The sequence below is a fragment of the Panulirus ornatus genome, chromosome 56 (assembly GCF_036320965.1).
Source record: "Panulirus ornatus isolate Po-2019 chromosome 56, ASM3632096v1, whole genome shotgun sequence".
Lineage (NCBI taxonomy): Eukaryota > Metazoa > Arthropoda > Malacostraca > Decapoda > Palinuridae > Panulirus > Panulirus ornatus.
Window position 1 is genome coordinate 14,163,850 of NC_092279.1, and position 12,157 is coordinate 14,176,006.

The 12,157-nt window shown below is 40.7% G+C and overlaps 2 protein-coding genes across 2 annotated transcripts in view; one reads left to right on the plus strand and one right to left on the minus strand.

Annotated features, from left to right (window-relative positions):
* Positions 1-12,157, minus strand: part of r (carbamoyl-phosphate synthetase 2, aspartate transcarbamylase, and dihydroorotase rudimentary) — a 175,032-nt gene that overhangs the window by 67,874 nt on the left and 95,001 nt on the right. The window lies entirely within an intron of this gene.
* LOC139766064 (uncharacterized) overlaps positions 1-12,157 on the plus strand; it is a 42,996-nt gene that overhangs the window by 19,833 nt on the left and 11,006 nt on the right. The window contains exons 6-8 of the mRNA XM_071694218.1: positions 2,950-3,941; positions 8,556-8,683; positions 9,994-10,159. Of these exons, the coding sequence (XP_071550319.1) occupies positions 2,950-3,941; positions 8,556-8,683; positions 9,994-10,159 (1,286 nt within the window). The remainder of the gene's footprint in view (positions 1-2,949; positions 3,942-8,555; positions 8,684-9,993; positions 10,160-12,157) is intronic.

The window sequence follows — 12,157 nt, forward strand, 5'->3', positions numbered from 1 at the left end:
GGAGTAGGGGGAAGAATGGGAGGTAATTGGGACAGAAGAATAAATTGTAAAGGTTACATTGGAGAAAATACAGTTATATGTGAGTGTAATAATTTACAAGGAGTTAGGTTTGAATCTAAAAGATATGGTTGGGAAATTCTGGCAACAGGGTATGATCAGGGTGCTGTGGGTAAGGACACGAGGGAGTGGGTCAAGGTGGTAACAAAGGGAAGTTGGAATTATATGGCAGAAGGGATATACATGGATAGGGAATTTTTTTTTTTTTTTTTTTTGTCTCTGTCTCCCGCGTTTGAGAGGTAGCGCAAGGAAACAGACGAAAGAAATGGCCCAACCCACCCCCATACACATGTATATACATACGTCCACACACGCAAATATACATACCTACACAGCTTTCCATGGTTTATCCCAGACGCTTCACATGCCCTGATTCAATCCACTGACAGCACGTCAACCCCGGTATACCACATCGATCCAATTCACTCTATTCCTTGCCCTCCTTTTACCCTCCTGCATGTTCAGGCCCCGATCACACAAAATCTTTTTCACTCCATCTTTCCACCTCCAATTTGGTCTCCCACTTCTCCTTGTTCCCTCCACCTCCGACACATATATCCTCTTGGTCAATCTTTCCTCACTCATTCTCTCCATGTGCCCAACCCATTTCAAAACACCCTCTTCTGCTCTCTCAACCATGCTCTTTTTATTTCCACACATCTCTCTTACCCTTACGTTACTTACTCGATCAAACCACCTCACACCACACATTGTCCTCAAACATCTCATTTCCAGCACATCCATCCTCCTGCGCACACCTCTATCCATAGCCCACGCCTCGCAACCATACAACATTGTTGGAACCACTATTCCTTCAAACATACCCATTTTTGCTTTCCGAGATAATGTTCTCGACTTCCACACATTCTTCAAAGCTCCCAGGATTTTTGCCCCCTCCCCCACCCTATGATCCACTTCCGCTTCCATGGTTCCATCCGCTGCCAGATCCACTCCCAGATATCTAAAACACTTTACTTCCTCCAGTTTTTCTCCATTCAAACTTACCTCCCAATTGACTTGACCCTCAACCCTACTGTACCTAATAACCTTGCTCTTATTCACATTTACTCTTAACTTTCTTCTTTCACACACTTTACCAAACTCAGTCACCAGCTTCTGCAGTTTCTCACATGAATCAACCACCAGTGCTGTATCATCAGCGAACAACAACTGACTCACTTCCCAAGCTCTCTCATCCACAACAGACTTCATACTTGCCCCTCTTTCCAAAACTCTTGCATTCACCTCCCTAACAACCCCATCCATAAACAAATTAAACAACCACGGAGACATCACACACCCCTGCCGCAAACCTATATTCACTGAAAACCAATCACTTTCCTCTCTTCCTACACGTACACATGCCTTACATCCTCGATAAAAACTTTTCACTGGTTCTAACAACTTGCCTCCCACACCATATATTCTTAATACCTTCCATAGAGCATCCCTATCAACTCTATCATATGCCTTCTCCAGATCCATAAATGCTACATACAAATCCATTTGCTTTTCTAAGTATTTCTCACATACATTCTTCAAAGCAAACACCTGATCCACACATCCTCTACCACTTCTGAAACCACACTGCTCTTCCCCAATCTGATGCTCTGTACATGCCTTCACCCTCTCAATCAATACCCTCCCATATAATTTACCAGGAATACTCAACAAACTTATACCTCTGTAATCTGAGCACTCACTCTTATCCCCTTTGCCTTTGCACAATGGCACTATGCACACATTCCGCCAAGCCTCGGGCACCTCACCATGAGTCATACATACATTAAATAACCTTACCAACCAGTCAATAATACAGTCACCCCCTTTTTTAATAAATTCCACTGCAATACCATCCAAACCTGCTGCCTTGCCGGCTTTCATCTTACGAAAGGCTTTTTACTACCTCTTCTCTGTTTACCAAATCATTTTCCCTAACCCTCTCACTTTGCACACCACCTCGACCAAAACACCCTATATCTGCCACTCTATCATCAAACACATTCAACAAACCTTCAAAATACTCACTCCATCTCCTTCTCACATCACCAACACTTTTTATCACCTCCCCATTTGCACCCTTCACTGAAGTTCCCATTTGCTCCCTTGTCTTACGCACTTTATTTACCTCCTTCCAGAACATCTTTTTATTCTCCCTAAAATTTAATGATACTCTCTCACCCCAGCTCTCATTTGCCCTCTTTTTTCACCTCTTGCACCTTTCTCTTGACCTCCTGTCTCTTTCTTTTATACATCTCCCACTCAATTGCATTTTTTCCCTGCAAAAATTGTCCAAATGCCTCTCTCTTCTCTTTCACTAATAATCTTACTTCTTCATCCCACCACTCACTACCCTTTCTAATCAACCCACCTCCCACTCTTCTCATGCCACAAGCATCTTTTGCACAATCCATCACTGATTCCCTAAATACATCCCATTCCTCCCCCACTCCCCTTACTTCCATTGTTCTCACCTTTTTCCATTCTGTACTCAGTCTCTCCTGGTACTTCCTCACACAAGTCTCCTTCCCAAGCTCACTTACTCTCACCACCCTCTTCACCCCAACATTCACTCTTCTTTTCTGGGAAAATATTTTATAAAATATTTCAAAAGGTAAAGAATATACAGCAATGGTGCTACAGGCGAGAGTTACCATATTACATAAGGTGACTGCAGGAGCAATTCTAGTGACCCGAATTTGCATCTCAGATACAGTATAAAGTACTATGTTGTCATGATGTCATTAACCTACCCAGGAAGTTATCCATCGTGTTCTGGGCATAGCTATCACATAAAAACAAATAAACAAGCTATGCAAGACAGAGATGGTATATAAAGTTTTTTATAGGTTAAACCAATACTTCACTTATATATTAATACCTATTTTCCAGGCTATGTAAGACTGCGATGTGCTGATATCATCCCAGGTGTGTCAAGGCATAACACTTATGAAGACATCTATGGCTACATGAAACCTTCTGACGAGTCTCTGCCTGACCCTGTCGTAGATGTAAGACCTTTACGTCGAAATTCTCAAGCGCTTTATTCAGATGATGATGACCCCATTCCAAAGAGAATGGACAGGTCTTACATGAGATCAATATCATCAGAATTTGAAGACACTGATGATGATGATGAACCTATACATAATCTTCCTCCCTCAAAAATGCTGTCAGCTCGACGACCAAGTGGAGTACTACCAGAACGCTATCCTACTGGCAAACTCAAGGAAAGTATAAATGTAATAAGGAGTGGAGCAGAAGGTCACCTTCAAAATGGATATCCAGGTGCAAGAATGAGTGATGAAATGTCAAGACCAAGAATTTTAAGAGAAAGACGACCAAGCGGAGTATTCCCAAAAGTGGGACCAAATATGGAACGCTTGCAACTTGCCTCCAAACAGCAGCATTTAGTGAATAGTAATGGAATGGCAGCAGTCATACAAAAATTAGCAAGAGTTGAAGAGGGCAGTGAGGAAGAGGAGGAGGGACTGACAATAGTCATGCAAAAATTAGCATTAGTTGAAGACGAGGTCGAGAATAAACAAAAAAATAATTATTTGAACGTGTTACAGAATAAATCTGAAAATGAGACAGTTAATGAATTAGAAAAAGAAACTGAAAAGTCAAAAGAAATCTGCCTTTCAGCACACATAAATGAGGACTGTTTCTTAAATCGGAAAATAAAGATAAAGGATCACAAAGATGCTTATGGTATTGCAACCAAAAGTGAAAGAAGAACTTATTTTTCATCAGAGAGGTATCTAGAATGCTTTGAGGATGAATTTGAGGAACTGGCAAAAATTTTAGGTAAAGAACATTTGGTTGATACGTGTGAAATGCAAGTTCCTGCAGTTCTTGCCCATGAACTCATGATTGAACAAGTAAGTTGTTTATTTATTAAATCAAAACTTTCTTAGATGAAATAGTAATGTCTTTAAAATATATGGCCAATTTGTTTTAGATTTCCTAAGTAACAAAAGCAAAAGAAAAAAGAAATTTGCCCTTCCCATTCATGAAATTCATTTTATTTGGCTTGTAGCACATAGCAGTACCATTCTGAGGTCTAACAATTTTGAAATCTCTTACCATCATTCACCATTCTGTGTTGTAATGCATCTTCCTTACAAACAAGTTTCACAATAGCGTATGTCTGTCTGGTAGAGATGATTCTAAAACTGGGTGGGGGCTGTTTTTAAAACACATTGAATCATTACAGTTTAAATGGTTTTGCTAGTGTTGTATTTGTTGGGGAAAGGGGGATTTGTGAGTATAAATTGTTTGTATGAGAGATATTTCAGTGTACACGCATCCATGTTTTGAAAGATGAGAGAAACACTTATGAGAAACAGAAGGATCTATGTAAGGCACTTATGGATGTGGAGAAAGCATGGTATGGCAAAAATGCAGAGGGAATGAATTATGGAGTGGTACAGTGGAAGAAACACTAATGAGATGGTTTGGGCAAATGGAAAGAATGTAAAATAGGAACTTTACAAGGAGAATGCATGATAGTACAATTAAAGTGATTGGCATGAGGGGAAGACCCCATAACATGGAGAAATACAGTGGAAGAGTACTGGAGGGAGAGATATGATGGAAGAATGTGTTGAATGGTGTGTGCAAGGGGGGCATGTAAGGACAGGGATATGTGGAGACTTGCTGTGGTCATCACTTGATGTGTAGCATTTATGGATCTGGAGAAGGCATATGACAGGGTTGATAGAGATGCTTTGTGGAAGATTTTAAGAGTATATGGTGTGGGAGTTAAGTTAATAGAAACAGTGAAAAACTTTTACCAAGGATGTAAGGCATGTGTACAAGTAGAAAGAGAGAAGAGTGATTGGCCCCAAGTGAATGTTGGTCTGCCTGCACGGGTGTGTGATGTCCCCATGGTTGTTTGATCTGTTTATGGATGGGGTGGTTAGGGAGGTAAATGCAAGAGTTTTGGAAAGAGGGGTGAATATGCAGTCTGTTGGGGATGAGAAGGCCTGGGAAGCGAGTCAATTGTTCTTCGCTGACGATACAGTTCTAGTGGCTGATTTGAGTGAGAAACTGCTGAAGTTGGTGACTGAGTTTGGAGAAGTATGTGAAAGGAGAAAGTTGGGAGTAAATGTGAATATGAGCAAGGTTATTGGTTCATTAGGGTTGAGGGACAAGTTAATTGGGATGTAAGTTTGAATGAAAAAAAAATTGGAGGAAGTGAAGTGTTCTAGATATCTTGGAGTGGACTTAGCAGCAAATGGAACCATGGAAGCAGAAGTGAGTCACAGGGAGGGGGAGGGAGTGAAGGTTCTTGGAGCAATGAAGAATGTGTGGAAGGAGAGAATGTTATCTTGAGCAAAAATGGGTATGCTTGAAGGAGTAGTAGTTCCAGCAATGTTATATGGTTGCGAGGCATGGGCTAGTACGGAGGTGGGTGGATGTGTTGGAAATGAAAGGACAATATGTGGTGTGAGGTAGTTTGGCCAAGTAAGTAATGAAGGGGTAAGAGAGATGTATGGAAATAAAAAGAGTGTGGTTGAGAGAGCAGAAGAGGGTGTGTAGAAATGGTTTGGGCATAAGGAAAGAATGAGTGAGGAAAGACTGACAAAGAGGATACATGTGTCAGAGGTGGAGGGAACAAGGAGAAACAGGAGACCAGATTGGAGGTGGAAGGATGGAGTGAAAAAGATATTGAACAATCAGGGCCTGAACGTACAGAAGGGTGAGAGGTGTACAAGGAATAAGAGTGAATTGGAACGATGTGGTATACCAGGGCTGACATGCTGTCACTGGACTGAACCAGAGCATGTGAAACATCTGTGGGGCCTGGATGTGGATAGGGAGCTGTGGTTTCGGTGCATTACACATGACAGCTAGAGACTTGAGTGAACAAATGTGGCCTTTTTTGTCTGTTTTCCTGGCACTACCTCACTGAAGTAGGGGTTCGCAATGCTGTTTCCTATGGGGCAGGTTACACCCATTTTTGCTCTCTTGAGATAATGTTCTCTCCTTACACTCATTCTTCATCACTCCCAGAACCTTCGCCCCCTCCCCCACCCTGAGACTCACTTCCGCTTCCATCGTTCCATTTGCTGCTAAGTCCACTCCCAGATATCTAATACACTTCACTTCCTACAACTTTTTTCCATTCAAAGTTACATCCCAATTAACTTGTCCCTCAACCCTACTGAACTTACTAACCTTGCTCTTATTCACATTTGCTCTCAACTTTCTCCTTTCACACACTTTTCCAATCTCAGTCACCAACTTCTGCAGTTTCTCACTTGTAATGTAACACATAATGCCCTCCTGAAACCAGGATTCGAACTGCTACCATTTATATGGGAACAGGTATATAAGAACTAGGATATGGAACCCATTAGAGAAATTACTATTCAATTACTAGTAGTACTAGGCTATGGAGTCCATATCAAAGAAATCATTACTCAACTACTAGTAATCAAATACCCTTCTACACATACACAAGCAACAGGGTCTTCTAAATCAGTCATTTCCAGTAGCCAGCAGTTTTGACAAACTTACCGTCAAATGTGGAGGTATGTGACTACAAGTACAGTGCAATAAACATGCACTTTCACAGAACACAATAACAAATACACTTATGTAATCAATTTATTTCTTTCATACATGCTTGCCATCTCCTACAATGGTGAGGTAGTGCGAGGAACATATGAAGAATTGGCCTCATTTGCTCATGGTCTCTTGCTATCATGTATAACACATCCAAACTAAGAGCCCCTATCCACAATCAGGCCCCACATATCTGTCCATGGTTTCATATCACTACTTCATATGCCCTAGTTCAGCCATTGATAGCACATTATCCCTTGTAAGCACATCACTCCAATTCACTCCTTCCCTTGCATGCCCCGCATTCTCCTGTACGTTCAGGCCCTGAGCCTTCAAAGCTGTTGCCCGACTCCACCTGTATGAAGTTACACTATGAGTTAAAAGTCACCTTAGGCAAGGCTGAATCATTTAGGGTACGGTTTCATCAAAAATGTTTCACTCCAAAGGAGCCCATTGTTTCCCTGCCACTGAAAGTGAAGCTGCAAGAATGCCCTGGAAGGGGATCATGGGCCAATTATAAATAAATGAATAATTTCATGCATTATCTCTTTTTAATGTCCACATCAAGGCTGTGCCTTAACTGGAATATGGAGAGGTTATTTTAAGGGGAAAAAGAAGAGACAAAGGAGAGTATTGAATTTTGAAGGGAGTAAAAAGCCTGTCTTTTAAAAAGTATCAAGTGACAGTTATTGGAGAAGACATGAGAGGGGAAAGAGTTCCAAAGCTTTGAGGTGTAGGGAAAGAAATAATCAAAACTGTCCACTCTTGGGATGCCAACAGCAACACAATAATCATGTGATGCAGCAGCTTGCCAAGTACTGCGTGGTCTAGTTAGTGGAGGAGGCATACAAGTAGGCAGCTCCGGGGAACAAAAACCAAAGTAATACCTACAGATCAAGTTTTGAAGTGAGCCTGGGAGAAAAGATAGATACTCCCAGTTGATGAGTCTGACTGATTTCAACTCAACTCTGTCTAGTAAGGTTGCAGAGCTAGAACCATCCCAGACGTGAGAGCAGTAGCTCCATGCAAGGATGGATTAAGCCTTCATATAAATAGAGCAACAGTTTCGAAGAAAAGAAATTCTGACATTTAAACAGGACTCCCATTTGTCAGAGGCAGACTTAGCCATTTGCATAATGTGGGGTTTCTAAGATAAAGTGGATGTTAAGCATGTTCACTGAGTCTGGAGGTGGAATTACAGAACCAGTGAAGGAAAAAGTTGCAAGGAAATTTCAATAGTGAGATAGGCTGATACTGGGTCTTGGAGGCATTACTTTCATCACATTTCATCAAACCCAAATATCCTGTCCAAGTTCAATGACAATAATGAAAATGATAACAAGATTTATGTATAACAAGCAGGTGTGGGAATGGGTTTACCTCTTAGCCCTACATAGCTAAAGTGCTTCCACGAGAGTAAGTGGTTGAATAATTCTCTAGTTCTACTTTATTCTGTGTATAAGTGTAATACTGACTCATTTGTACTGCTGTGATATATTTCTCTTGTTTGTAAACTCCTTGATTATCTAAATAGTCAACACCCAAACATTAGGTTTACAGTGGAGATGGAAAAGAATGGTGGCCTCCCTTTTTGCATGTAAAAATAAAAAATCTTTGCAGGTAAATCTGAATCTCAGAATTTTGCTTTAGCTTTCCCCACTGTATGTAACTGAAGAAGCATTGCACATCTGTTTCACATTTTTTTATATCTTAATCACAGACAAATGAAAACATTTAATTTCCCACACACTTAAATCAACATGTAAAACTTAGAAGTAAATATTTTCAACACTGTTATTGGGTCTTTCAAAAATGAAGGTGATCAGTGACTAAAACGTTTGAAAATTATTCTCAACGTATCACCTTATCTCATAACCCATACATAAAAAAGTATAATCATGTGTTTTTATTTTCCAAACTAGGTAGGACCAAAATTTAACATCGAATTCATCCCTACTATGATTGTGAAGGAATGGCCTTCATGTGCATTTGAATGGAAGTTGAGGGAACGCAGAGCACGTGCTGACCCCGAAACAAAAATGACATACAGGTTAGTTCCAAGTATTTATTCTTCCACGTTTGATCTTCATTTCTCACATTAGCAAGGCAGCACCAAGAACAGATGACAAAAGGCCACATTTGCTCACATCCATTCTCTAGCTATCATGTGCAGTGCATAATAGCCTCCAATCCACAACCAGGCCCTAATGACCTTTCTAAGGTTTCCCATGGCCATTTCACATACCCTACTTCAGTCCAATGACAGCATATTGACCCTTGTATACCACATCGTTCAAATTCACTCTATCCATGCTCAGGCCCCAATCACTCAAAATATTTTTCATTCCAACCTTCTATCTCCAATTTGGTCTCTTTCTTTTCTTTGTTCCCTCCACTTCTGACACGTATATCCTCTTTGTAAACCTCTCCACACTCATTCTCCCCATATGTCCAAACCATTTCAGCACACCCTCTTCAGCTATCTCAACTAAACTCTTAATTGCCATACTTCTCTCTTTCCCTTTTAATACATACTCAAGTCATACCACCTCACCCCACAGAACCACCTCACTCCACAGATGTCCTCAAACATTTCATTTCCAACTCATTCATCCTCCTCTGCACATCCTCATCTATAACCCAAATCTTGCATCTATACTATGTTGGTGGGACTACTACACTTCAAATATACCCATTTTCACCTTCAGAGATGACAGCCTTTCTTTCCCAACATTCTTCAATGCTCCCAGAACTCTCATCTCCTCACCCACCCTATGACATGCTTCTGCTTCCATGGTTCCACCTGCAAGCAAGTCCACTCCCAAGAATCTAAAACACCTCAATTCCTTCATATTTTCATCATTCAAACTCACACCCTAACCAACCAGTCCCTCTATCCTGCTAAGCCTATTAATCTTGATTTCAATTCATATTTTGCACAATGTCCAATTAGTATAGTAACAACTTGTCAAAGCAGATAAGGAAAGTGATGTATCTTGCTAATGCAAGATGAATGTGTCACAAATTTCAAAAGAGCACAACCATCCATTCTATAGAGTAAGAGTAAACAGCTGTCTGATGCAAGTTTCTGAATTCTTTTTATTTCTATTTGAATTTTTTTTTCATTTCTTCAATTTCTTTTATTCATACTTGATCACCATTTCCCACATTAAAAAGAGGTAGTGCCAAGAACAGACAAAGAAAGGCCACATTTATTCATATCCTTTCTCGAGCTGTCATGTGTAATGCAACAACACAATAATTTTCAATTCTTTTCTAAGGTACCTTACACCTGAACAGAACTAAAATTTTACCAAAAATTCAAATTGATTAGTCTATACATACAATACACTTCTCCAGGTGGCCTAAGGAACAAAGCATCCAAGAATCTATACAAATGGGTTGCAACCTTGTGCCAATAGGTCATTACAACCCAAAAGAACCTAATCGTGTCATGAAGATTGAGTGGCAGATACAATTTGCTAAGGCAGAACAGATTCTTCTAAGGAGCCTTGGACATACACAGGTAAGGTTATTCATTATCTATGTTTTATTATACTTGGTTGCCGTTTCCCCTGTCAGCGAGGTAGCACCAGCAAAACCAACTAAGAATGGCCCATCCACTCATATTACATATATATATATACATAAACACAGGTAAGGTATCATTAACAATTACTTGTATACATCTCTCTAATATAGACTACACAATACTCGGCAAGCTGCTGCATCACATGATTACTGTGTGGCCATCAACAACTTAAGGGTGGGATGTTTAGATAACCGCTTATTTCCTTATACATCAAGCTTTGGAACTCTACCTTATCGTGTAATTCCCAATATCTATGACCTGGCACATTTCAAGACAGGTTTTTTCCACTTACTCCAAAACTCATAAATACTTTCCCTTGTCTCTTCTTTTTCCCTTTCATAATTCTCTCTCTGATTCAATTAAGGCCTGACTTTGATGTGGACTTTTGTCTGTGACTGGAGCCTTCAACATAAAATATATATATATATATATATATATATATATATATATATATATATATATATATATATATATATATATATATTTTTTTTTTTTTTTTTATACTTTGTCGCTGTCTCCCGCGTTTGCGAGGAAGCGCAAGGAAACAGACGAAAGAAATGGCCCAACCCCCCCACACACATGCATATACACACGTCCACCCACGCAAATACACATACCTACACAGCTTTCCATGGTTTACCCCAGACGCTTCACATGCCTTGATTCAATCCACTGACAGCACGTCAACCCCGGTATACCACATCGCTCCAATTCACTCTATTCCTTGCCCTCCTTTCACCCTCCTGCATGTTCAGGCCCCGATCACACAAAATCTTTTTCACTCCATCTTTCCACCTCCAATTTGGTCTCCCTCTTCTCCTTGCTCCCTCCACCTCCGACACATATATCCTCTTGGTCAATCTTTCCTCACTCATCCTCTCCATGTGCCCAAACCACTTCAAAACACCCTCTTCTGCTCTCTCAACCACGCTCTTTTTATTTCCACACATCTCTCTTACCCTTACGTTACTCACTCGATCAAACCACCTCACACCACACATTGTCCTCAAACATCTCATTTCCAGCACATCCATCCTCCTGCGCAAAACTCTATCCATAGCCCACGCCTCGCAACCATACAACATTGTTGGAACCACTATTCCTTCAAACATACCCATTTTTGCTTTCCGAGATAATGTTCCCGACTTCCACACATTCTTCAAGGCCCCCAGAATTTTCGCCCCCTCCCCCACCCTATGATCCACTTCCGCTTCCATGGTTCCATCCGCTGCCAGATCCACTCCCAGATATCTAAAACACTTGACTTCCTCCAGTTTTTCTCCATTCAAACTCACCTCCCAATTGACTTGACCCTCAACCCTACTGTACCTAATAACCTTGCTCTTATTCACATATATATATATATATATATATATATGTGTGTGTGGTGTGAGGTGGTTTGATCGAGTAAGTAACGTAAGGGTGAGAGAAATGTGTGGAAATAAAAAGAGCGTGGTTGAGAGAGCAGAAGAGGGTGTTTTGAAATGGTTTGGGCACATGGAGAGAATGAGTGAGGAAAGATTGACCAAGAGGATATATGTGTCGGAGGTGGGGGGAACGAGGAGAAGAGGGAGACCAAATTGGAGGTGGAAAGATGGAGTGAAAAAGATTTTGTGTGATCGGGGCCTGAACATGCAGGAGGGTGAAAGGAGGGCAAGGAATAGAGTGAATTGGAGCGATGTGGTATACCGGGGTTGATGTGCTGTCAGTGGATTGAATCAGGGCGTGTGAAGCGTCTGGGGTAAACCATGGAAAGCTGTGTAGGTATGTTAATTTGCGTGTGTGGACGTGTGTATATACATGTGTGTGGGGGTGGGTTGGGCCATTTCTTTCGTCTGTTTCCTTGCGCTACCTCGCAAACGCGGGAGACAGCGACAAAGCAAAAAAAAAAAAAAGAAAAAAAAAAAAAATATATATATATATATATATATA